Source organism: Microtus ochrogaster, chromosome 5 (genome assembly GCF_000317375.1).
Source record: "Microtus ochrogaster isolate Prairie Vole_2 chromosome 5, MicOch1.0, whole genome shotgun sequence".
Classification (NCBI taxonomy): Eukaryota; Metazoa; Chordata; class Mammalia; order Rodentia; family Cricetidae; genus Microtus; species Microtus ochrogaster.
The window spans coordinates 29,316,041-29,340,299 of record NC_022012.1 but is presented as its reverse complement, the minus strand read 5'-3'; the positions used below and the strand labels follow the sequence as shown (position 1 = coordinate 29,340,299).

General features: G+C 47.0%; 4 protein-coding genes across 9 annotated transcripts in view; 3 read left to right on the top strand and 1 right to left on the bottom strand.

Moving 5' to 3' along the window:
* Nucleotides 1–3,481, top strand: part of Fam118b (family with sequence similarity 118 member B) — a 47,535-nt gene extending 44,054 nt beyond the window's left edge. For 4 of the 5 annotated variants that reach the window (XM_026778988.1, XM_005347018.3, XM_005347019.3 and 1 more), the window contains 2 exons: nt 2,452–2,511; nt 2,707–3,481. In XM_026778988.1, coding sequence (XP_026634789.1) covers nt 2,452–2,511; nt 2,707–2,720 — 74 coding nt within the window. In that variant the 3' untranslated portion in view covers nt 2,721–3,481. The remainder of the gene's footprint in view (nt 1–2,451; nt 2,512–2,706) is intronic. The other variant, XM_013346252.2, reaches the window with a different exon arrangement.
* Nucleotides 3,433–9,260, bottom strand: Srpra (SRP receptor subunit alpha). Its single transcript, XM_005347020.2, has 14 exons — nt 9,064–9,260; nt 8,402–8,485; nt 7,957–8,120; nt 7,588–7,748; nt 7,179–7,335; nt 6,902–7,055; nt 6,620–6,708; nt 6,396–6,514; nt 6,182–6,268; nt 5,729–5,901; nt 5,422–5,635; nt 4,822–4,985; nt 4,642–4,740; nt 3,433–4,514 (listed from the first exon to the last, which is right to left on the bottom strand). Exons 1-14 carry the CDS (start codon nt 9,178–9,180, stop codon nt 4,386–4,388), a joined length of 1,911 nt encoding a protein of 636 aa, XP_005347077.1. The 5' UTR covers nt 9,181–9,260; the 3' UTR covers nt 3,433–4,385.
* Nucleotides 9,261–9,387: 127 nt separating this feature from the next.
* On the top strand, nt 9,388–16,235 carry Foxred1 (FAD dependent oxidoreductase domain containing 1). The gene is made up of 11 exons (XM_005347017.2): nt 9,388–9,657; nt 10,253–10,473; nt 11,286–11,399; nt 11,660–11,778; nt 12,770–12,864; nt 13,156–13,257; nt 14,295–14,371; nt 14,600–14,760; nt 14,916–15,045; nt 15,226–15,330; nt 15,560–16,235. Exons 1-11 carry the CDS (start codon nt 9,573–9,575, stop codon nt 15,812–15,814), a joined length of 1,464 nt encoding a protein of 487 aa, XP_005347074.1. The 5' UTR covers nt 9,388–9,572; the 3' UTR covers nt 15,815–16,235.
* Nucleotides 16,236–21,586: 5,351 nt separating this feature from the next.
* Nucleotides 21,587–24,259, top strand: part of Tirap (TIR domain containing adaptor protein) — a 13,411-nt gene continuing 10,738 nt past the window's right edge. Inside the window, exons 1-2 of one of the 2 annotated variants that reach the window (XM_026778989.1) lie at nt 21,587–21,661; nt 22,356–22,459. The gene's annotated coding sequence lies outside the window, so the exon portion shown is untranslated. Of the gene's footprint in view, nt 21,662–21,749; nt 21,847–22,355; nt 22,460–24,259 lie in introns of those variants that run through there. The other variant, XM_005347016.2, reaches the window with a different exon arrangement.

Sequence of the window (24,259 nt, the reverse complement as noted above, 5' to 3'; positions counted from 1 at the left end):
TAGAAGACCAGGCAATGCTCTTAACCTCTGAGCCATCTCTCCAGCCCCAGTAAAAAAAATTTTGTGTTCTGTCATGGCAGTGCTTGGTAGGCTGAAGCAGGTTCTGGGCTAAAGGAAACTTGTCTTTTATTTATTTGTTGCTGTTTTTTTTTTTTTTTTTTTAGTAGCCTACCTCTGCCTCCCAAGTGCTGGGATTAAAGGCGTGCACTACGACTGCCAGACAAAATTGTCTTTTTTTTTTTTCTAAAGAAATGTGTAGCCCAGGCTGGCCTCGAACTCGTGATCCTCCTGCCTCTGCCTCCTTCAGCAAATCCTACCGGCGTGCGCCACCACAACCGGCAAAATTGTCTTTTATTCAAAATTCTATTACTATAACTAAGCATCAAATGTTTCACATACTCTTCCTCTCTCTCTCTCTCTCTCTCTCTCTCTCTCTCTCTCTCTCTCTCTCTCTCTCTAGGCCTAGAAAACACTTAGAAGGGCAAAACATTCAGGGTTTTTGTTTTGGTTTTTCAAGACAGGGTTTCCCTGTAGTTTTGGAACCTGTCCTGGAACTAGGTCTTACAGACCAGGCTAGCCTCGAACTCACAGTGATCCACCTGCCTCTGCCTCCTAAGTGTGCGTCACCACCCCCCAGCAGGTTCTCTTTTGTGAAATGATCTGCTATCCTTTTCTTGAGGACAGTTTTTCTGGTGTCCCTCAGTGTGACAGACCTTTAGGCTGATGTTTGCAACATTGGGTTGAATTTTTCTCTTTCATGTACTCTGATTACATAAACTGGAGATAAGCTATAAGCTCTACAGTTAATTTGATCTATACTAGATCTTTGTTTTTGGAGACAGGGTTTCTCTGTATAGTCCTGGCTGTCCTCAAACTCAGAGATGTGCCTATCTCTTCCTTCAAAATACTGGGATTAAAGGCATGCACCTCCACTGCCCAGCCTATTTATTTTTAAATTAAAGGTTTTCCATATGGTCATGGGGCTCTCTATTGAAATTGCCTGTCGGGTAACTTCCAGTCTAGCAGAGCAGTTTTTCTTCATTTTATGTGGAGTCAAGCTTGTCTTCCACCTATTATGCTTTCTGTCTCAGTCGAATACATGCGGCTAAGATGTCATCAAGGGAAACAGAAAAGTGTACAGCATTACTATAGCAGCACCTATCTTAGTACAATGTTATTTCAGCTACTTAAGTTAGCTAAATATCCAGTTTAACTAAATGACTGATTTCACCAATGTATTCTTTCACAGTTGTAAACAAAGCTTAATCTTGTACACTTTAAAAAAAAATAAAAACACAAGAGTTTCACTCCGATATTTGTCTGAAAATAGCTGTGTAGCTCAGGCTGCGTTCACCCTCACCCTCCTAAAACATGCATCACCATGCCCTCCTTTGTATTTATTAGTATATGTGGATATATATATATATATGTATCTCACATGAAATAAAGCTAGTGAGACTGAGGTACAGAATTTTTAATTCAAACTAACATACTTTTATTTAAATTTGTATTCAAATTTAATTCAAATTGTGGGCGTGCAGCCACGTTTTGTCTATGTAAAATGTTTTGGGAACTAGAGACACAGCTCAGTTGGGTAAGAGCTCTGACTGCTGCAGACGACCCGAGTTCAACTCCTAACACCCATATGATGGTTTACAACCAACTGTAACTCCAGTTCCGGTGGTTCTGACACCCTCTTCTGGCCTCCTCAGGCACCAGCTATGCACATGGTGCAGAAACATATATGCAGGCAAAATACTCGTGCACATTAAAAAAAAAAGTAGTCTGAAAATTAAAATTGGAAAAAAAAATGTTAGCCGGGTGGTGGTGGCGCATGCTTTTAATCCCAGCACTTGGGAGGCAGTGATAAGTGGATCTTTGTGAGTTCGAGGCCAGCCTGGTCTACAAGAGCTAATTGCAGGACAGGCTCCAAAGCTAGAGAAACCCTGTCTCAGAAAAAAACAAAACAAAAAAGTTTACAAGCAGTCTTGTAAAGTCTTATGAAGTAGTACACACTTATTCTAACTACCAGGGAGGCCAGAGCTAGAGGATCTGCAGCTATAGCCTAATGTGGTAACACAGTGAGATCCATTCAGACAAAAACCAATCTTAGTGCAGTAAGTTCACTGCTTCTGTTTAGTATTGAGTCTAAAGTTACTCTTACCTCATCTTGTGTCATGTCATCTTTAGTTATACCCTGTGCCCTTAGCTCCCCTTAGTTTTCATTTTTGCCATTAATAGTTTTAGCTTTCCCAGGAACAGCTAAGACGGCTGTGGGTAAAGGCATTTGCTGCTAAGTTTGATGACCTGAGTTATAGTTCTGCAATCCACACAGTGAAGAGAACCAACACCCAAAAGTAGCCCTGACTTGCATGTGCACACATGCAAAGAAAAATGGAAAAAAAAATTCCACTTCTTCACCTAATGCCTATACCAACGTTTTGTTTTTAGCAGGGATGGCAAGAGAAGGCCAGCTAAATGGTTCATCTGCAGCACACGGTGAAGTAAGAGGTATAGTACTTCCTATTCTATCAGTCAGCAGAGAAACTTCCTAAAACTTTTAGATTGTGGAAAAATCAAAATTTGCCTTTCCTTACCTATCTGAAATTCTCTGAATCTGCTTTCTGAAAACTTAGGACTGAGTGACTTAAACAAGCACCAGCAGTTTTAGATGCATAAACTTCTTTTCCTTTTGTTTCTCTATAGGCTGTAGTACATGAGCAAGCTGGAGACATCACCATTAGACCATGCTATGGGCCCTTCCTGTGGATGTGTGTGACAAAAGCAAACATACAAGAACTCAGAACAGCTCCCAGGAAGTACCAATACCCTAAGTTGAAGCTTGGGGGAGAATAAGGGTAGCAGTGCTGCACCTTCCCTTCATGCTGGCTGTTTCTTGATACTCTGCTGCCTGGTTCAGTTTAATACCCAGTGACATCAGGACTCAATGCAGCCCCTACCCACCCCAGGGCAGGGCATCCTTATCTACACAGCAGACCAATATGATGGCTCCTGGCTATGGCTGGCAGCTCTGCAGGACTTGGGGAGCAAGAAGTCGTGGAGTCAGTGGGCTTGTGTTGCAGTTTTGTATTCTATTTGGTTTTTTCAATTGAGCTATGGCTTTTTTAAAACATGACTTGAAGCTCTAGTTTTCTAGATCTTTTACAGTGTACAGTATTTTACATAACTGAGCTGTATTAAAAGCTTGTTCATTTACATGCCAGGGCCCTGATTCTACATTTAAGAGTTGATTGTTAAACATGAAACTTGCATTCTATTTTCATCTTAGACAGGATGATGTTTCTTAGGACAAGTCCAGTTCCTCAGAACACCGTTAGCTCCTTTCATGCCCTTCTTGCCAAAAAGAAACCCAAGAATGAGTTAGCATTTTAGTTTTAAATCCTATATGTAAATATAGATCTAAGAGGCAATTTCTTTATGAAATTTATTTTCTTATATAAATTATGTATTTCTCTGGGCAGACAGCCTTCACCTTATTGCACTAGTAGCACATCTGTAATACCAAACTACAGGACAAGTCTTAACAAGAGGTTTGTGTTCTTCAACGTAGCACTTGTCTACCAGGCACTGTAGAAGAGGATGGGGAAAAGCCAGGACCTGCTCAGGAGGCCAAGGGTTGGGGTGGAGTGGGGTATAGGACAACGATAACCCTTCTGACAACTGGTTTTCTCCCAGGAAGGTAAACATGCAAAGCTTACATCTGGATTTTGGGAGCAGGGACAAGTTGGAAGGCAACTCAGCTCCCTTTGTTTCTGAGAGAAGTGAGCACTCACCTTTCACTCATTTGTAACAAGATCTAACTGATGCTTTGGGGCAACAATCAGGTATAGAGTTCATCATCAGATTTAGAATTAGCAGCAATTAAGAATAGACCACCATCACTGCCACAGTGAGGTGGCTGTCACCCTGGCACCAGAGACCCGAAAGCTGTATATTCTAGAGAGAGGTGCCATTAAGACCCAGAGCTGGCTCTGGAAGTAACCCAATAGAGCTGGGACTTCAAACTGCTCCTTATCTCAGATGGCTCTGTGATCACACTGGTTAGCAATACTCCAGGTGTTGGGTTTTCCAACCATTGGTCAAAGCTATGATACTGAATCTAGGCAGAGTGAAGGAGATGCCTGAGAAGGAAGAGGCTTGTGGTGATAAAGGGGGGGGAGGGTCATCGGGCAGTGATTGTAACATGATTAGGCCCTCCTTGCAGGAGGTAGGGCTGAACATGGAGTAGAGTTAGGAGCTGCAAGTCCCCTCACTCTGCCTTTGCACTACACTGAAGACAAGGTGCTCACATACTCTAAAGCACATTCTTGATACAGAAATGGGGACTTCGGGCAAGCGGCAATTTGGTATTAGGCAAAGCCACGTTAAGCCTTCATGAGGGCAGCCACCACAGCCTTGGCGTTGAGACTGCGTAGATCACAGTAGGTCTGGCCAGTGCCCACAAAGACGATGGGTTTGCTTGTAATGTATGTCATAGAAATAGCAGCTCCCACCTGAAGAAGGAAAAGAGGATGGCCAATCAACTCAAGTTCTATTCACACAAACACCTCAGCTTCCTTTTGTAAAGAAGCTCATTCCACCTTCCAGTCACATTCATTCTCCAGTATTATCCACCTTTACCTTGTCATCAATGGTGTCAAATTTGGTAAGAACAATACCATCAATGAGCCGAGGTGTTTGAGCCATAGAATGGTCAGCCAAGGCTCTGTTGAACTTGATCTGAAAAGGGAAAGAGTAACATAAGAAACCATCTCATCTGCCAGGTTTAAGTTGTGAGGGGAATTAGGCCCAATCCCTCACCAGCTGATCCACGGCTTCATTGCCTACTAAGGCCTCCCCCACAAACAGCACCAAGTCAGGTGTATTGACAGTAATGAGTTTGGCCAGGGCAGTCATCAGGGGGGCATTGTCTTGCATGCGGCCAGCTGTGTCCACCAGCACCACATCAAATCCTTGGTTGCGCGCTAGAGAGAGAAAAATAGTTAACTCCAAGCACTCAACTGTCACTCATACTGCCAACTTAATAAGATTTCTTACTCTCTGTGAAGTCACCCAATTGTCACTCGTGCTTACTGCCAGCTTCCTGGGACGTCCCAGTCTGGCTATTTGAAAAGCCTATCTTGTTTACTTACTCAGACTCTGGATTTGGTTACAAGGTAATGTAAGAAAAAACCTGTCCTATTCTTGGTCACCACCAAAACCATTCAGGGAAAGGATATAAATAGGATAAAGGCTGTGGTTAAGATACACTAGCTTTTTTTCCCCTTCAACTACATATATTACCACCCAAAAACATCACCCATACCAGTAACTTATTCTGCCTTCTCTGGTAAGCCTAAGTCTGCAAATTCCTAGGGAATACAAAAATGACACCATAAGCCCTCTTGGTCCCCACACTACCAAAAGCAATGGCTTCCATGGCAATGCCAGCAGCATCCTTTCCATAGCCTTTTTCAAACAACTGCACCATCGTCCGACCGCCATGCTTCTCAGGGGGATGGAGGGCAGTGAGACGTCGGGTGTGAGTACGAAGCTGCTCAACAGCCCCAGCCCGAAATGTATCACAGGCAGCAATGAGGACACTGAAGCCATTCTCTAGAAGCCAAAAGGAAATCTGCAAAAAACAAAAAAAGCTGTCATGTAGAAGCAGGACTCTAAAAGCACAGGGTGAAAAAGTAAAAGCAGCAGGCTGGAGATCTGAACCAACCTTGGCAAGATTGGTAGACTTCCCCACTCCATTAACACCACAGAAGGTGACAACATAAGGGCGCTGGCGACGTTGGGCATCCATGATATCCCGGAGCATGTCTACGCGACGCTGTGGCTGCAGAATCTGTACCAGAGACTCCTGCAGAGCTTGCTTGACTGTGGAAGTCACAGCTTAAAGGGGAGATGTAGGGATTCAGTCAGAAAACCAAGTATCATACTTGATACCTAACATCTTTCTGATCTGATAAAGACCATGCAGTCTCCTCCCAAAAATTCAGATCATACTATTCTAAGTACTTTATTAGCTCATTTAAATCATCTATTAAGTTCTAAAGGCCGTTCTATCATTAGCACTTTAGAAATTAAGGTGTTTGCCAAAAGGCACATACCCAAGAGGTCTGACTTTTTCACCTCTGAAATGCATGTGTGCTTTATGACGTGCAGTACTTACTGCTAAATGTCCCCATCACTTTCCCTTCCAACTTGTTGGCAACAGATTCACAGAGCTGGACAGCAATATCTGCAGCAACATTCTTAGCTGAGGAGAGTGGGACAGCTATGAGTTCTGTGTTAACAGTGATCTGTTCTCAGAGTACAGTTTAGAAAACGGTTCTACCCATTATCAACTCTATGCCACTTAAGTCAGCCCAGTCCTCCAAACTCACCAATGAGATGATCGCGCATCTTGTCTAACACAGACTCCATGTCTTCACGACTTAAGCTCTTGGAACCCACAAGGCCCTTCAGCATCCCAAACATGCCACCCAGAGTTCCCTTGGTAGCACTACAAGCACAGAAGACCACAAATACACATAAGGCCAGCAGGCAGAAGGTATGGCTCATCAATTCTGTAGCCATCCACACCACCTCCCACCTGAAAGTCTTCTACCTAGGTTTGGTGTTTTGAGTGGCCCCTTCATCATCTGAGCTGCTGCAATCCAGATCTTGAAGCTGTCCCCCAGGCCCAGTTCCTCGAATCTGGAGGACATGGGTAAAGGAAGAAGATGGGATCAGGAACACTAACAGCTAAGGAAAGATCCCATACCCTGTCAACATTGTCTGAGACCTTGAAGAAACTCCAAATACAGTTCACCCCTCTCTCAAATTCAGGTATACCCTCCAAGGCTTTCTGGCTAATTGTGACCTTTGCTCTGATCTTTATGCCTCTTACCAAGTTGATATCTTCAGACAAAGCAGCCTCTGGGGTTCCATTGGTGGTAGGAGTACTGTAATCCAAGACTTCCTTGTTAGCACAGCCACCTAGTTCCCAAACCCGGGGTGCCTTTTTGCCCTTCTCCTTTGGAATATCTGACTTTGTAGACTTGCTGCAAAGGATCATATGAGAAAGGGTTATGGTAAGAAAGTAGAAAGAACAAAAAAAAAGGAGTTCCCTAACATCTAACACAGCTGGGTAAGTCACCAGAGAGACTGATTAGCCTTGTGCTCACCTGGATTTGTCCAGACCCTTCCCATGCTTCTGAATGAACTCCTCTCTCTTCCTGCGTATCAGCTCCTCTTTGGAAAGTTCTCCGTTCTCAGGTCCCACTGGTACACCTGACTTTTCTGCAGGGGCTATTTTGCTAGTAGCCAAAGGGCCATCAGAACCTGTTAAAGAGAAACCTCACTGAAGGAAAAAAACAAAAACAAACCCAACAACACAAGCCCTAACCACCCAGATAATAACTACACTTCTTCCAGATCCTTAAGAGCAAACTTGGACCACAGGGGGATGGAAGAACAGGGTGGTGAGCACTTACACTGCGGGAGGCCAGCAATGACAAGAGGCCACCACACACCTTTTATAGCACCATCTTAACACTTTTGACGGCCTAGCATGTTCAGGAAGATCAAACACACCTTCCTTTTTGGCCCCCTTTTTTTTGTTGTTTTTTGCTTTTTCCTTGGTCTTCTCCCCCCGTGTTTCAATCATGGACCTCACGGGTTTCTTAGCTTTTTCAGAATCTTCAAACTTCTTCATGGTAGTGGGAGCACGGATTTTACTGCTCTCCTCTGCTTCACTAAAGAGAAAATAGAATGGTTGGTCTTTCAACTCACATAGGAGAAAAAAAAAATCTGCCTCCAGAAAAAGGTCCCACACATCAAAGAGACAGTCAGAAATGAGCTGCAAAATGTGGCTGCTTTGAACCTAGAAGTTAATATTGTTGAGCCACCTGCAAGCAAGGCACTTATCAAACCATCACTGGTTTAAAAATGGGGAAGTCTCACCGAAGGAGCCGCAGGAAGTCATTCTGGAAATCAAAAGTGCCATTCAATAGACTTAAAGCACTTTGCTGTTGGATCTCTGTGCGGTATTTATCCCGAAACAGCCGGTGCACATCATCTATCAATTTGTCTACATAGGTCAGTGTGAGGATCTTCTGAAAGCCAACCTGTTTATGGAAGGAAACAAAGCCAAAAGATCTCCTTACATGGCAGCCCAGAATGGAACGAGGCCAACTCAACCCAGGCCTCCAGAGATATAAGTTTCCCATCCTGAGAGGTAGCCAATCTTCCCACCTTGCCCAGAAGTTGCTTGCTTTCTCCCCTCCAAATTTCAAATGTTTTATCTATTATTTCATCACACACCACACACACAATAGAGTTAATTGGGTTGATCAATGTGGATCGTGTAGAGACCATAACTTATCTTTTTAGCACACCCTTCACTTACCACAAACACCAGCTCAAACTGGTTGTCCAGTTTATACTTGAGTGTGAGGGCCTCATGAGTGAAAGAGTTGTTACCTCCCCGTTCCTGGAAAAACAGTGTTTCAGCGTTCAGGCAATCGACAGCAAAATCAGACTTTGAACTACGTTTGGGCAACAATCAGATATTATTCCTGGCCTCAGCAAAGGAGTCCTGGGACATTTCTCTCTAGCACCCGCCACAGAGAGAGACACCAAGTTGAAGCAGAGGGGTAATGTTGGGATTGAAGGCATGACACGTGGGAGTCGGAAAACAAACAATCATATATAAACAATCGGACCTAGCAGCTGGGAACCACTTAAATGTTCCTAAAAGGTGTTCTCTCATCCACAGTCTCACCCAGCCTCAAAGCAACGGGAAACCAAGCTGCCCCGGATAAGCGAAGAGAGGAATAGAGCCTCCTAATAAGCCGGAATACGGCTACAGCCCCAGACACGGGAGGTGTGGGGGGCGTCGTAAAGTTTCGGGATACTGTGATGGCAGGCAGGCAAGGCAGTCGAGTCTAGGTGGCCGGTAAGCGGTCAGTATGCGGAGGGCTGGGCGAAAGGCACGGGGTGATGCCTGGAAGGGGGACTACAGAATGGATCTGAGGGCTAGACCGGAGTTCTGCCCCGCGGGGGTGGTACCTGCAACAGGACGGAACGAATCAACGCGTTCACGGGCCCGGTGCACGAATCGCTCACGCCCTGGAAACACCAGAGCACAAGCCCGCCCTTCGAGAAGATGGTGAAGAAGTCGAGCATGACTGGAGCGGGAGAAGACTTGGGGCCGAAGCCGGCGCCGGGAACTCGGGCCGCGTCCGCCGCCGCTTCCTGCTGCGCCAAGCGCGGGACACGTCACACCAGCAGTCCCCGGAAACCGGCTCAACCGCACTTCCGCTACGAGCCACCGGGATCCCGCCCCCTCCCCGCCCAGGGCTCGGGCGACTGACGTAAAGCAAGACCGACCAATAGAGGGTGTGGGCGTGGCTCCCAGGGCGCTGAGTGCCTATAGCGTGGAGGGGTGGGGCCCGAAGGGCGGTGCTGGCTAATCGGCGCATTTACGTCAATGCCCTGTGGCGCGGAGCGATGACTAGTGGCACGGGAGTGGGGCTGAGCGGCACTCCGAGCTGGAAGAAGCCGGGCTCTGAGAGACCATGCTTCGCAAAGTGCTGCGAATTGGCTTGGGCTCGGGCCTCTCAAACCGTGGCCTACGCACACGCAGAGGAGGCTTTACTCTGGGTAAAGCTGAGGGCAGCAGAGACTATACTATACAGAGTGGTTCTGGGGTACCCATAACTTCCACATATGTGACCTTCAAGGTTTGACACCCTGTCTCACGCTGGCGGGACACCGAGTTAGCTGGGGAAAGGGGTAGACTTGCCTGCTAGAGATTAAAGAGTTTAGGCAGGTATATGGACCTCAAGGAGGCGCTTCCCAGAGACATTTCCATATAAATGGAAGCTTGCTGGTAGTAATGGATATTAAGGATAAGGGTGACCAGCTTTACAAGCCTGTGCAGTATGGAATATACTAGGAACTCGTGTTCCCTGGGCACGGGATACTTGGGTTGGAGATGACTGCAGTTGAATATCTGAGAATGAGGCTCAGGAGGGAGAGAGATCTGCAGGAGCTAAATATGAGGGTCACCTAGCTTGTCCGGGGAAGTAGAAAGCGTATTTTAAAAAGTCGAGTCTTGATCTCGGGAGCGAGGATGACATTGGAGTCGTGCCAACCCACGAGTCTATTCAGCCCACCTTTTCCTGTGCCTGCCCTTCAAGCCCACACCACGTAGGAAGGAAACATAAGTCCCTCTAACTGGAACTATGCCCTGCAGACTGGGATGCAAAGATGTCTGAGTTTAAGAAGAAGATTGAGTGCATCCTGCCTGGAAAGCAATGGGAAGAGCTGTACGACACGAGCCACCTGCCCCCGAAACAGTCGGATGTGGTCATCGTCGGAGGTGGGATCCTTGGTCTGTCCGTGGCCTTTTGGCTGAAGAAGCTGGAAAGTAGACGAGGTGCCATTCGGGTGCTGGTGGTGGAACAAGACCACACGGTGAGATAAGGGAATAGGATGCTCATCTTACTGAGGACACAGCCTGTACGTTCAAAGGACAGGGATTGTGCATTGGACCTTGAGAAGTAGTTCCAGATTCTTCTGCCAAGAAGACCCTTGGCAACAAGATTGTTTTGTGTGGGGAGGGGAGGAGGTGGTGTTACAGTTGGTTAACCTCTTTGGAGACAAGGTCTCAATACAGACTGGCCAGGCCAGTCTAAAAGTCAACATCCTGTCTCAGGCTCACAAGTGCTGGGATTGCAAGTGTGCTCCAGCACAGTTGCCCAGACGGTTCCCTATAAAAGCAGATTCTACACTGATTGTACTTCAGTGTTTGAAGGTCTGTCCACGATAGCCTGTATTTGGGCTACTAATTAGTGCAGCTTCCTCTGCCTTCTGTTAGGGACCATTATTTCTGAGGTCTTAGTTGTTCTTGTTTGCGATTGGCAGATGGCCGCAGATCTCCTGTCTGTCTTCATTTATAGCCTTCCTTTTGTAAACTCTTTTGTAAATGTGTTGCAGGTTAACTTCCTACCCTTGGGCTTCCAGGCCATTACTATTTTGTTCTATTATGTCCAGCCCTATGAAGACAATTGACTTCTGCTCAGTTCATCTGGCATCGATTGAAAATGCTATGTTCATCTATGATCTGTGGGTTGACTTGCATACAGGTTTATACATCCTTGCTTCTTGAGAAAGGATTTCCCCTTTAAGTTTAGATATGTAACTGAGAACTTTCATTGCAGGATTCCATTACATTCGACGTCATGACAATCTACCTCAGTTTTGTTTTCTGTTTCTGTTTTTCACAGTATTCACGGGCTTCCTCCACAGGGCCTTCTGTGGGTGGAATTTGGCAGCAGTTTTCTGTTCCTGAGAATGTCCAACTCTCCCTCTTTTCAGTCGACTTTCTACGGAACATAAATGTATGTACAGTGAGATTCAAGGGGTTGGGTGGGGAGCCCTTCCTTAGCATAAAGAGCAGAAGCCTAGCTGGCAAGGGGAACCAAGAATATGTAGTCTTAGAGGCAGCAAGACATTGTGATCCTTGACCTTCTTCCAGTGTTGATGCCTAGAGAAGGGTTTGTCCTGATCTGGGGCATTGACCCTGGGAGATGTAGTGAGAAGGCCAGGGGACTCCCCTTTTCGTCAGCCTCTCTGGAGAGCAGCTTTTCTCTGCACACAGGAACACCTGGCTGTAGTGGATGCCCCTCTTGTAGACCTCCGGTATAACCCCTCAGGCTGTCTCTTGCTAGCTTCAGAAAAGGATGCTGCCACCTTGGAAAACAACGTAAAAATGCAAAGGTAGGTGCATAGCACTGCCCTGAGCTGCTGCTTGGCTTCCATACTTGATGAACTCCTGTGGAAGATAGAAATGGGGAAGCTAAAGGTGATGTCACAGGGACCTCCTCTCCACTGGCTCATATTACCAGGAAAGATAGGCTTGTTCAGACCTTCACGGCCCATGAGCAGTCATGAACAGAATGTGGCTCCTGCATTTACCAAATCATAACACCCATGTAAGATACACCCCAAGCCCAACAACCCAGAATTTCTAGGGAGTGGATTGGGAACTGGGCTTCTAATAAGAATCCTAATTTAGGGGTCAGCAAAGTTCTTTTTATAAAGGTCAGACAGTAAATATTTTAGGTTTTGCTTGTCATTCTGTCTCTGTTACAACCTGTCTGCTCTGCCATTACAGCACAAAAACAGCCACAGACAAACAATACAACTAATTGAGTATGGCCCATATATAAAAGTAAGCAGTGGCTTCACTTTAGCATGTGTGCTTCACATCAGTTAAGGGTCAGACATCTTTGTAATATGTTACTCACAGGCTCTCTTCTGATATGATATAAATCTCACTGGTGACAAGAGATAAATGTTTGCAGATGCTAACTCATTTAATCAGAACATCTCATTTTACATGTGGGGAAACTGAGGCAAGAAGACCTAGGAGAGCTGGCACTGTGGCTCAGAGCAGTGTCTCTGAGCACTTTCATTCCCCAGCCCGTAAGTGTTGCAGAGGAGATGCTCACTGGAGGGGCCGGCTTGTGCTAGGCAGTAGAGAAAAGAGGGTTTTACAGGAGTAGACAGAACGTGGTTCCTCACCATGTTGTGAGAGAAGATGGAGTAGGTTGGGCAAGAAGGAATTGAGAATTCTGAAGGGAGGAAGAGTGTAGGGAAGGAAAGAGGAACCTTCATATTCAGCAGTCAGGAGAAATGGGGGGTCTATGTTCTTTCCCTCTGAATACTATCCCTAAGACATTAACTGAGATGCACACATTTCTTTTAGGCAGGAAGGAGCCAAAGTCTGCCTGATATCTCCCGAGCAGCTACAAAACAAGTTTCCCTGGATAAACACAGAAGGAGTGGCTCTGGCCTCTTATGGTGAGGTTCATCTGTAGAACACGTGCTTGCTTTCCCTGAACATGGGCACTGAAGATCTCCTTGGGTTGGAAGTCTCAGTGTGACTTCTCCACACTGAAGGAGGACCAATTCCTCCTGAGCAACAGGGCCTCCCAAGACCATGCTACATACTTGGCCTTCAGCATGACTAGACTCCAGTACAGCTGGTCAAGATGACCTTTTCTGCTTCTAAAGCCCTAAAAAAGTGTGGGGGGTAATCAGTAGGAAAAGGAGGGTCCCGGTGCTTCATGAATTTGTTTTTCTTCATGTCAGGGATGGAGGATGAAGGTTGGTTTGATGCTTGGTCTTTGCTCCAGGGTCTTCGTCGAAAGGTCCAATCAATGGGAGTCTTACTCTACCAGGGAGAGGTGACACGTGAGTCCGAAGTCTCGTTCCCTTAACTTACGTCTTGCAGCCAGGACAAGGCCTAGACCAGGCTCTGCCTTTTTGCTCACAGCACACCCAGGGTTGGCTGTTTCCTGTGAGAGGGGTACTGCTAAACAGCTCAGCTTTCTCCTCCCTGCGCGGCCCTGCTCCTGTGTGGCCAAGTTCATTCTGGTCTCTTGATATCTGTTCACTTGGGTACCTATGGGAAAGCACTTATCCTTCCCATCTCCTTTCCTTGAGAAACCAGTGTTGGTCGTGGAGCTAGGAACGTAGCTGTTAGTGGGGGGCTTGCCTAGCATGCATGAAGCCCTACGATCCATCCCCCTAGGTTATATTCCCATCATCACAGAAACTGAGCACAGTCGGTCATACATGCCTGTAATCCCAGAAGAATCAGAAGTTCAGGGTCATCCTCCACTACATAGCAAGTTTGAGGCCAGTCTGTCATACATGAGATGCTTTCTCAACAGAAACCAGTGTGATCCCCCTTTCCCTCAAGGACTGTGTGTGTGTGTGTGTGTGTGTGTGTGTGTTACTGTTCTGTTGCTTTGAAAAAACACCATGACCAAAGAAATTCTTATGAAAGAATTTAATTAAGGGCTTGCTTATAGCTTCAGAGGGTTAGTCCATTATCAGCAATGGTGGGGATCATGATAACGGGCAGGCAGGTATGGTGCTAGAAAAGTAGCTGAGAGTTCTATCCTAATCCACAGGCAGCAGGCAGAGAGACTGACCCTGGTCCTAGTGTGGGCTTTTGAACTCAATGCCTCTCCCTAGTGACACACCTTCTCTAACAAGGACACACCTCCTAATTCTTCCCAAATAGTTCATCAACTGGGAACTAAGCATTAAATATATGAGCCTATGGGGGCCATTCTCCAACCACCTCTGTGTGTGCGTGCATGCGTGCCTGTGTTGATGGCAGCACTGGGGATAGAGCCCAGGGTCTTATGCATGCTAAGCACATGCCCTACTGCTGAAATAACCTTTCCTGGAAGACTTATTTTTTAATTTCTTTCCTGCAGGATTCATCACTTCATCTGGCCAAATGCAGACCCCAAGTGGGGAACAGGTAGTCTTGAGAAGGATCAACGAAGTCCATGTAAGTCCCAAGTTCCAGTGTTTTCCTTACTCCAGTAATGGGGCAAGAAGGGTAGTAATCTGCCCAGATATAGGCCTTCTGTCTGCTTCCCAGTACTGACGAAGTTAGGCTTAGGAGGAAATAAACCTCTCAGGGTCCACTCTGAGTGTCATAGCGTCTGTTGTGCCCTTGTACTATATCTCTCACACACACCCCAGCCTCCTTCCTCTTACCCTCTGTTGTCTATAGGTAAAAATGGACAAGAGTCTGGAGTATCAGCCAGTAGAGTGTGCTGCAGTGATCAATGCTGCAGGACCCTGGTCTGGGCAGGTTGCAGAGCTGGCTGGTATTGGGAAGGGACTGCCTGGCACCCTTCAGGGCACCAAGCTACCTGTGGAGCCAAGGAAAAGGTAACTATCTTCAGGGCAGCTAAGGATGAGAAAGAAATGATATAAAAGTTCCTAAACTTTTGTTTTGTGTGTGTGTGTGTGTGTGTGTGTGTGTGTAGTCTGGACAGAGGGTTGGTGCTATTCCTGCAATGTCTTAACCCCCCTGATCATGACAGGTATGTGCACTTATGGCACTGTCCCCAGGGACCAGGTCTGGAGACACCATTGGTTGCAGACATCAGTGGAGTCTATTTTCGGCGAGAAGGATTGGGCAGCAACTACCTAGGAGGCTACAGCCCCACTGAGGTAAATTAAGTTGCAAGGGGACAGAGACAAGATGCCATTAAAGAGGGAAGCCTTTGAGTACTCTATGTTGTTACTGAGGTTAGCACTGGAATCCACTGAAGGATTGATTATAGGAACCAGATCTGGGTTTGCCCTCATATTATAAGCAGTATATAAGCCTTGCCTCTACTGCTCACTTAGGAGGAAGAACCAGACCCAACAAATCTGGAAGTGGACCATGATTTCTTCCAGAACAAAGTGTGGCCCCATTTGGCCCAGAGGGTGCCATCTTTTAAGACTCTGAAGGTAATTAACAGGGAATAAATGTTTGTTGGGCCTGGGAATCAAATAAGATTGATGATCCTGGAGTGTCTTAGTCCCTTTGACCTGTCATGTTCCCTCCACCTAACAGTCACTAAGGAATCTGTGGCTCTGTCCCATCTATGAACCCTTTAGCAGCTAATCCCTAAGCAAGGGTGTGGGTTGAGCATGTCTGCAGCTTTGCCAAAACCTTCAGCATCTTTTGCACCTGCAGGTGCAGAGATCCTGGGCTGGCTATTACGACTATAACACTTTTGACCAGAATGGCGTGGTGGGCCCGCATCCACTAGTTGTCAACATGTACTTTGCTACGGGCTTCAGTGGTCATGGACTTCAGCATGCACCTGGCATCGGCCGAGCAGTGGCAGAAATGGTACTAGATGGCCAGTTCAATACCATCGACATGAGCCCCTTCCTCTTCACCCGCTTTTACTTAGGAGAGAAGTTACAGGCGTACAATATCCTCTGAGCATGGAAACTCTTCTCTGGGCCTCGCCAGCCCAGGTGTGGTCCTTGCCTCACATTGGCTGTGATCACTGCCTGAGTCTCCCCAGGACCATGTCATGGCTGCATCCCTTTCTCACCATCCTCCTAGCTGGACCACTCTTCCCTGTGTCTCTGGACATGGTATGAGCATAGGCACAGAGACCCAGGCCAATGGAAAGTGGTGGAGTGGGACTCCAGACTGATTGTAGCCCAGGCTGATGCCATCATCCAAAAAAATTGGGCTGGTATCCTGGGTATGGGGCCCAGGACTGGCCTCCTTCCTGGCAGAGGAAATGGGTCTCTGACCCCCTGACCAGAGCCCAGGTACACAGCATTCTAGGATCACCTGGCCCAAATGTATGGACTCGTCTGTTATTTAATCAATATATGTGGTTAACCCCTTCCCTCTGGTCTTGTGTTCTTTCTGCTTCTCTTGCACAGCAGAAACTTTTGAAGTATCATGCCATTAAAAAGGCAGCCTCATCCTCTCAGGAGTGTTTCTCAGATCCTTTGTAGGAGGCATCCTGTTTGCAAGCTAGTATGCCCTGTCCCTGAGTTCCACAGGAACAGATGGTTCCAGACAGGAGAAATGAGATCGTCTAGTCAACCTATAAAGCCCCAGCTACCAACATTCAGTCTATTGCAGGATTCAAAGTAGCATTCTGACTGGATCATGCGGGAAAGAAGAGGAACCAGGGTCTGAAGAGTCACCCTAAGAAGCTTGAATTTCTTCTTGGCAGAAGCCCAGCAGAAGAGTTTTAAATAGAGAAGCAACATGATCAGATTTCCTTTGTAAAAATCTCCCTCCGGCTAAGAGTGGTGGTGGCCCATGCCTTCAATCCCAGCATTCAAGAGGCAGAGGCAAGAGAATCCCTGTGAGTTTGGGGACAGCCAGGTCTACAAAGCTAGTTTTAGGTCAGCCAGGGCTACACAGAGAAACCCTGTCTTAAAAAAAAAAAAACAAAAACAGACATACATGCAGGCAGAACATTGTATATGTAATAAATAAATAAATCTTAAAAAAAAAACAAAAAACCTCCCTCTGACTCAGGTACAGCCTGGTGGCAGAGCGCTCAGCATGTGGATGGCCCTGGGTTTGATCCTCAACAACAACACAAGAGGTGATCTGGGGAAGTCACTGTGGTTCCCTTGTAGAGAACAGAGCAGGGCAGAAAACAATTCTAGATGAAGGCTGTTGCAGTCCAAATAGCAGGTGACAGTCATGGTGGGAAACACATAACACATGGAGCAATGTAGTGAAAATGTGAAATGGAGCCATTATTTCCTAGGTTTCCGGCTAAACAGCCAAATGGGTACCATGTTTCTCACAGAAATGACACAGGGAAGAACAGCAAAATGAGTAGCCTGGTGTGGGACATGCTGAAAGGAAAGTACCTGTGGGAGGTGTCATGTGTAAGCCGAGACCCCAAATAATCACACAGAAACTATATTAATTCCAACACTGTTTGACCAATGGTCCATTCATATTTCTAGCCAGCTGTTATATCTTTTTTTTTTTCTTTTTTGGTTTTTCGAGACAGGGTTTCTCTGTGGCTTTGGAGCCTGTCCTGGAACTAGCTCTGTAGACCAGGCTGGTCTCGAACTCACAGAGATCCGCCTGCCTCTGCCTCCCGAGTGCTGGGATTAAAGGCGTGCGCCACCACCGCCCGGCTCAGCTGTTATATCTTAACCCATTTCTATTAATCTGTGTGTCACCATGATGCTGTGGCCCTACTGGTAAGGTTCTAGTGGGTGTCTTTCTCTTTCGGCAGCAACATGGCATCTCTTTGACTCCACCTACTCTGTCTCTCTATCTCTGTTCTGATTTCCGGCCTGGCTTTACTCAGCTAAGTCATTGGCCCAAATAGCTTTATTCATCCACCAATAAACACAACACATACACAGAAGGACATCCCACACCAGTCATGGGTGACTGGGCTGTAGAGAGGCCATAGAACAGCAGCATCAAAGGAGAGTAGTAAAGGGTTAAGGAGAACACGAGAGCCGGAGGGACCCACTGGCACTTAGAACTGAATGAATGCTGAAGGGACCCATGAGGCAGGAGAAAATCCAGGAGTGTAGAATCGTGAAAACCAAGAAGTAGGCACCAGAAGAAACGTCACGTGCCAGCTGAACTCAGTACCCAGCGGGTCAGAGGTGACCACGGAATGCAGTTTAAGGCATAGACGGTAGCAGCAGAAGAGTGAATTAGAATAGAGCTTCCTCGGAAAATGGCTCCATCAAAAGTCCTTTGGAGAGGATGAAAAGTAAAAGGTAAAGGTAGAAGTTGTAAGTCCCAAGCCCTGGTCTCTGGTCTCCATCTTTGGAGGCCCTATCCCTGTGCCCACCAAGCCTTGACCCCTCCCTGGAAGAGTGTCAAGACGAGCCCGCCAAAATCTTGACCATTCCCCCAATCTACTTAAACTGCTTCCCTGGAAAGTCCCCTCATGGTGGTCCCCTGTACCCCCTCACCCTCACCCCCACCCCCGTTAGCTGCCTCCCGGTTCCCCCTCGGGGCCACCCAAGAGCACAGGAATCCCATTAAACCTGGATATTTCTTAATTTGGCTTGATTGAGATTTTTGCATCAGCAAAAAGCTCGCTAGGAAAAATTCTTAACAGACATCATATAGCGAAGGGCACAGGAGAGATGGGCCAGTTGGGAGACCTTAAGTCTGTGTGTGGTTTGGAGAGAGCCAGGCATGAGACAGTAAGCAACAGAAAAGCTATGAGCAGGTAGTACTGAAATGTTAGAGGGGACTTGTCAGGAGCATAGCCAACAGGCTTTATTTAGCCCCTGGGGTCAGTCAGGCCAGAGAATAAACTCCTTAGCCCTGGATGGTAGCTCTTTAGGTGCCCCATAGTGATCTGGTATAGCCATCACAGTCTAAGGGTCCAAAGAAATAGGTGCTATAAACATTAATGCCTAAGGAATCCTCTGTTCCTGCAGGACTTTAATTTGATCCCATGGGAAAGCCTTTATGGGCATGTGATTACATCTGTCTTGCCCTTTAAACTATGTGAGGAGCTGAACCAAGACCTCAACTTTGCCCCCAAACCCAGACATCCTGGAGCTTGTCCTGTAGTCTGAGTGTCCATCTAAGCATTCCTGCTGGACCCCAAAGGTCCTTCCCTGGCCCCAGGGAGTCTATGCTGCAGTGAGAGGTAGGGCCAAGGCAAAGGGATTTCTGGGAAGGACTGGGGAGGACAGAACTTAAAAGGCTTTCCAAAGGCTCAAAACACTATTTGGGCCCAACAATTTAATTTTTTTTTTGTTTTTTGTTTTTGTTTTTGTTTTTGTTTTTGTTTTTCGAGACAGGGTTTCTCTGTGGCTTTTGGAGCCTGTCCTGGAACTAGCTCTGTAGACCAGGCTGGTCTCGAACTCACAGAGATCTGCCTACCTCTGCCTCCCGAGTGCTGGGATTAAAGGCGTGCGCCACCACCGCCCGGCTCCAACAATTTAATTTAAATCCCAAGAACCTAAGGGAAAAAAAAACATGGTACGATTGCCATGTCAGTACATATGTCAGTATGTCAATATTCCCAGGATTCAGCCTGTCAAGAAGGGAAGTAGAGAAAGAGCCAGTCAGCTGAGAGTACATAGCATGGCAAAAAGGAGAGTTTGTGTCTCAACAAGGTGGAAGAGAACTCCCAAAAGCTGTCCTATGACCTATACATATGCAATAGCAATAATGTTTAAGATTTGTATTTTGTCTGTGCATTTATGCTGTGGGGGCAGGGGAGTGGAGGCCAGAAGAGGAAGTTAGAAAACTGGAGTTACAGCCAATTGTGAGCCACCTGATGAGGGTGCTGGGACTCATCAGGTCCTCTGGAAGAGCAGGAGGTGATATTAACCCCTCTTCAGACTCAGGTTTTTTTTTTTTTTTTGGTTTTTCGAGACAGGGTTTCTCTGTGGTTTTGGAGCCTGTCCTGGAACTAGCTCTTGTAGACCAGGCTGGTCTCGAACTCACAGAGATCCGCCTGCCTCTGCCTCCCGAGTGATGGGATTAAAGGCGTGCTCAGTTTCTTTTTTTTTTAATATTTATTTATTATGTATACAATATTCTGTCTGTGTGTATGTCTGCAGGCCAGAAGAGGGCACCAGACCTCATTACAGGTGGTTGTGAGCCACCATGTGGTTGCTGGGAATTGAACTCAGGACCTTTGGAAGAGCAGGCAATGCTCTTAACCACTGAGCCATCTCTCCAGCCCCGCTCAGTTTCTTTTTTAAGGGTTTTCCTGGCCAGGTGAAGTGGCACAAGCCTGTGATCCCAGAGTTTGGGGTCAGAGGCAGGAAGATCAGAAAAATCCAAGGTCATTTAAATTATATAGCAAGTTTGAGGTTAGCCTAGGGCTATTGGAGACCCAATCTTCAAAAATAAACAAAAGAGGAAGAAAGACTTTCCTAAGCACAGAAATGAGCCTGGCTAGAGGGTTTTGTTTTGTTTTGTTTTTTAACAAACACAGCTAGGCAGAGGGAGATAGAGATGTCCTCACCAAGGAGCAAAAGCGTTCACCAAGTGTGAGCAACTGTAGGAGACACAAACACAGACGACGATGATGCTGATAGCAAAAACACAGGACAGCTCTTTCCGTAAAAGGAATAAGCGTTTATTCTTGAGCCATATTTGAGTTGGCCAAGGCTCAAGAACACAGATTTAGGTTACCCCAAATTACATGTCCCAATGTGGAAATGGCTTCACAAAGTTTTAAAGTTTTAGAGAACAAATTCATAGATCAAGCCAATGTAATGATGGGAGAAGCTTTCCTAAAGGCCTGAGATGTTTTCTGATGACATCCTTAGCTTTTGGGTTGTGCAGCTAGGAATATGCTCAAGGAATGGCTATTCAGAGGGATGAAGTGATTAGCCTCTGGACAGGCAACATCCCAACCTCTCCACATCACTACAGGTCTAATCAATCCGCGTTTGCAGACACAACTTCTTTCCAGGAATTCTGGTTGCCAGTGCTCTCCTGATGAATATTCATCTCTTTCAACATCAGCAACCAGAAGAGTGTAATTTTGGTGAGTAAGCCTAGAAAGATCACTCATGAACAGCCCCCACAGCACAAACTGTCTCCCTCAGACCAAGTTATCATTTTTGACTGGCTGGAGAGCAAAAGAAATCAGTCTAGAGGGGTAGATAAGGCCTTACACCTGCCCATTAAACTCCCACCTGCCAGCATTTCATGTGTTGTTTTCAGGTTGATTTTGTTTACTTTTGTTTTTCGAGATAGGGTTTCTTTGTGTAACAGCCCTGGCTGTCTTGGAACTCAGAGGTTCGCCTGTCTGTGTACCGAGCGCTGGGATCAAGGCATGTGCCACCACCGCTCAGTCTGAGGTTGACATTTTAAGAACACTTCTGTGGAAGGAAATGCTGTATTATTCCCTTGGAGGGTCACAAAGTTCACAGCAAGAACTATAGGAAGTAGGTGCAAAGAACTTAAGTTCTTTTCATCAGGACGTGCCAACATCTTGCCTAACCACCTCCCCCCCCCCCCCAGTAGTTTGGTACCCTGGGAACTGCAGTTGAATATCCGTCCGGAAATCCCTGCCCTGAGGGCAAACACTTTTGGCAAGACTCATTCCAGGCTGTGGGCGTCAACATTAATAGGACCCTCCTTCCATAAAGGTATCCACCTCCCCGGGGCTGGTCCGTCTCCTTGGTACCATTTAACCTACCTTGAGAGACCTTTGGGAAAATGCCTCATTTTTCTGTGCCTCCCTTGTTGGAGGAGTTTTCTCCTCGTTCTCACGCGCTCAGACGGGGCAAACCTGGGCTGAGGACTTCACGGCGGCCCTGAGGAACTGGCGCAAGGGTTCAGCAGCGGGTGGGTGAAGCCCGGGCGACGCGGATGGGCGAGCGCCCCCTAGGGTCGGGCGGGCACACCGGCGGGCGGGCGCGGGCAGGAGGGCGGCTGGTGCGGGCAGGAGGGCGGCGGCCGAGGAGCTTCCGGGAGCCGGGGCGCTGGCACTTCCCGGCCGAGTCTGCAGCCGGCAGCGCGGGGTCGCGCAGGTGAGCGGGCGGTGGGGACGCGGGGACGCGGGGACGCAGGGCGGTGGGCGGCCGGGCCCTGGGAGTCGCTCCTTTCTTTCCTGGGACACCCGCTTCCCTGCCCCGCCCCTCCCAACCCGCCGTCCTGCACTCCCGGAAAGCCGCCACCTTCCTGTGGCACCGCAGCGGGCGCGGGGTCGTTAGTGCGGCTGGGCTTCAGCAGCCTGGCCGCATCAGTTGGCTCTCTCTGGCTCCTGGCAGTCTCGCTCTGGTCACAACCTGGCCCCTGCTCTTGGGCTTGACTCTGCCGGTGTTCTGTTGCTACCACAGTCACCTAATGGGCATCTACCAGGGACGACTGTCGTGCCAAGAACCAAGGGGGTGTAGTAATAGTTCGGACTTAGGTCCACTGGGTGGCAGGTAATCTAGAAACCCGAGAAGTGCCAACTAGAGAAGGAAGTAGGGAGTACTCTAGCTGACACACCTACCCGGGAATGACTCAGTGGAAATCTTGCCTGCTTTGTTTTCAGACTTTAAGAAACAAAACGTAACAAACATATGGAAAAGTGCACAGATCCTGAGTCCCGCCAAACCACTTTTCACAGGCTTGTTTGTGTAACCTGCATCCAGAACAGTAAGTCTTTGTATGCGCGTATGTATGATGTATGATATTCTGTCAGAAAGATGGACTGCATATTGTTTATCCATTTTACTGACGGACATGCTTGTTTTCATCTTTGGCCTGTTTTGAGTAGTGTGACTTGTGTGTGATTGCTCGGTTTGATTATATAGTGTGCAGCATCTTTCCAAAATAATTGTGCTGGGTGCTAGAGCAAAGGCTCCGTGGTTAAGAGCACTGGGAGCTCTTCTAGAGGACCCTGGTTCTATCTTCAGAACCCTCATGGATCCAATACCTTCTTCTGGCCTCTGCAGGCACCTGGCAGGAAAGTGGTACACAGACGTACACACAGGCAAAACATCCAAACACATTAATATTTTCTGAGTTTAAAAAAAAAGAAGTCTATGCTTCCTGGGTAGCACAGCAGACACCTGTACTCTTAGCACAGTGGAGCGGAGAGGAGGTGAGGTCAAGGCTGGCCAGCCTGGGTTAGCCCCGCACTCCCAGCAGCAGTGTGAGCACGCTCACTCTTCTGTCCTTATTAAGCTCCAGCCAGTGTCCTTTCTGTAGCTGTTTCTGCTGACTGCCCAGTGTTGATGCTCTGAGGTTTCAATTTGCATTTCTCTGAGGACGGTAAACCGAGCATCTATCTTTCTGTCTGCTGATCATTTGAATATCTCTTCTGTGAGATGACTGTTCAAGTCTTCTCTCCATATATGCCTCTCAGCAGCATATGGGAGTTCTAGAAATATTTGGGAGTTAAAGGCATTCGTTAGATACTTTTGTTTTGTTTTCCAAGATAGAGTTTCTCTGTATAACAGCCCTGGCTGTCCTTGAACTAGCTCTTGTAGACCAGGCTGGCCTCGAACTCACAGAGCTCCACCTGCCTCTGCCTCCCAAGTGCTGGGATTAAAGGTGTGCGCCACCACTGCCCGGCTAGATACATATTTTTAAACATCACCTCTGTTTCAGCAGATTCTGTCCTCACTCTCCTAATGATATCTTTGGGGGCAAAAGTCTTTACGTTAATGTTTTCCAATTTATCATTTTCCCCTTATACAGACTGTATCACATCTGAATTTTTTTTAAGCCAAATGTAATGGTTCTCATCGTATTCTTGGCACTCAGGCAGATGGCTGTGAGTTTGAGACCAGTCTGGCCTATGTACTGCGTTTTAGGCTAGCCTCTACAAAATGAGACCATATCCAAATATTTTTTTTGTTTTGTCTACTCCAAAGTCATAAATCATGTCATATGTTTTCCTATAAGATCTTTATTGTCTTGCTAGTCACAGCTATCTCTAATACCTATTTGAAATTTAGTTTGTGTATATTGAGATGTAAATTGAGATTAAAGTTCCCCACAATATTAAGGAGACCTAATCCTATGGATTGCAAAGAGCACCTTTCTGGGACTGGTGGTGTAGCTCAGTTGGTAGAACTCTTCCCTAGAATGCACAAACCCGTGTGTTGGATCCCCAGCATGGCATAAAACTGGGCTTCATAGCCCTTGCCGATGATCCCAGCACTTCAGAAGTGGAGGCTGGAGGACCAGAAGCTCAGTGTCATCCTCAGCTACATAACAATTGAATGCCGGCCTGGGCTAAAACAAACCCTATCTCAAAATAGGAGGACAAGGTGGAAAGACCATAATTTTTCTCTACTGAGCCTCAGTGTCACCATTGTGTAAGGCAGGAGATAGCTGGGATGCAGGTCTGTATAGCATATCTCAGTGTCACCATTGTGTAAGGCAGGAGATGGCTGGGATGCAGGTCTGTATAGTACATCTCAGTGTCCATTGTGTAAGGCAGGAGAT

What these genes read in the sequence shown, in the direction of transcription:
- Srpra (XM_005347020.2), bottom strand. Translation starts at nt 9,180, where the DNA reads ATGCTCGACTTCTTCACCATCTTCTCGAAGGGCGGGCTTGTGCTCTGG. An exon ending in CATGGAAGCCATTGCTTTTG is followed by an intron (nt 4,986 to 5,421) that starts GTAGTGTGGGGA and finishes TTCTCTCTCTAG; the next exon opens with CGCGCAACCAAGGATTTGAT. An exon ending in ATGAAGCCGTGGATCAGCTG is followed by an intron (nt 4,741 to 4,821) that starts GTGAGGGATTGG and finishes TTCCCTTTTCAG; the next exon opens with ATCAAGTTCAACAGAGCCTT.
- Foxred1 (XM_005347017.2), top strand. Translation starts at nt 9,573, where the DNA reads ATGCTTCGCAAAGTGCTGCGAATTGGCTTGGGCTCGGGCCTCTCAAAC. An exon ending in TGGTGGAACAAGACCACACG is followed by an intron (nt 10,474 to 11,285) that starts GTGAGATAAGGG and finishes TGTTTTTCACAG; the next exon opens with TATTCACGGGCTTCCTCCAC. An exon ending in AGTGGCTCTGGCCTCTTATG is followed by an intron (nt 12,865 to 13,155) that starts GTGAGGTTCATC and finishes TCTTCATGTCAG; the next exon opens with GGATGGAGGATGAAGGTTGG.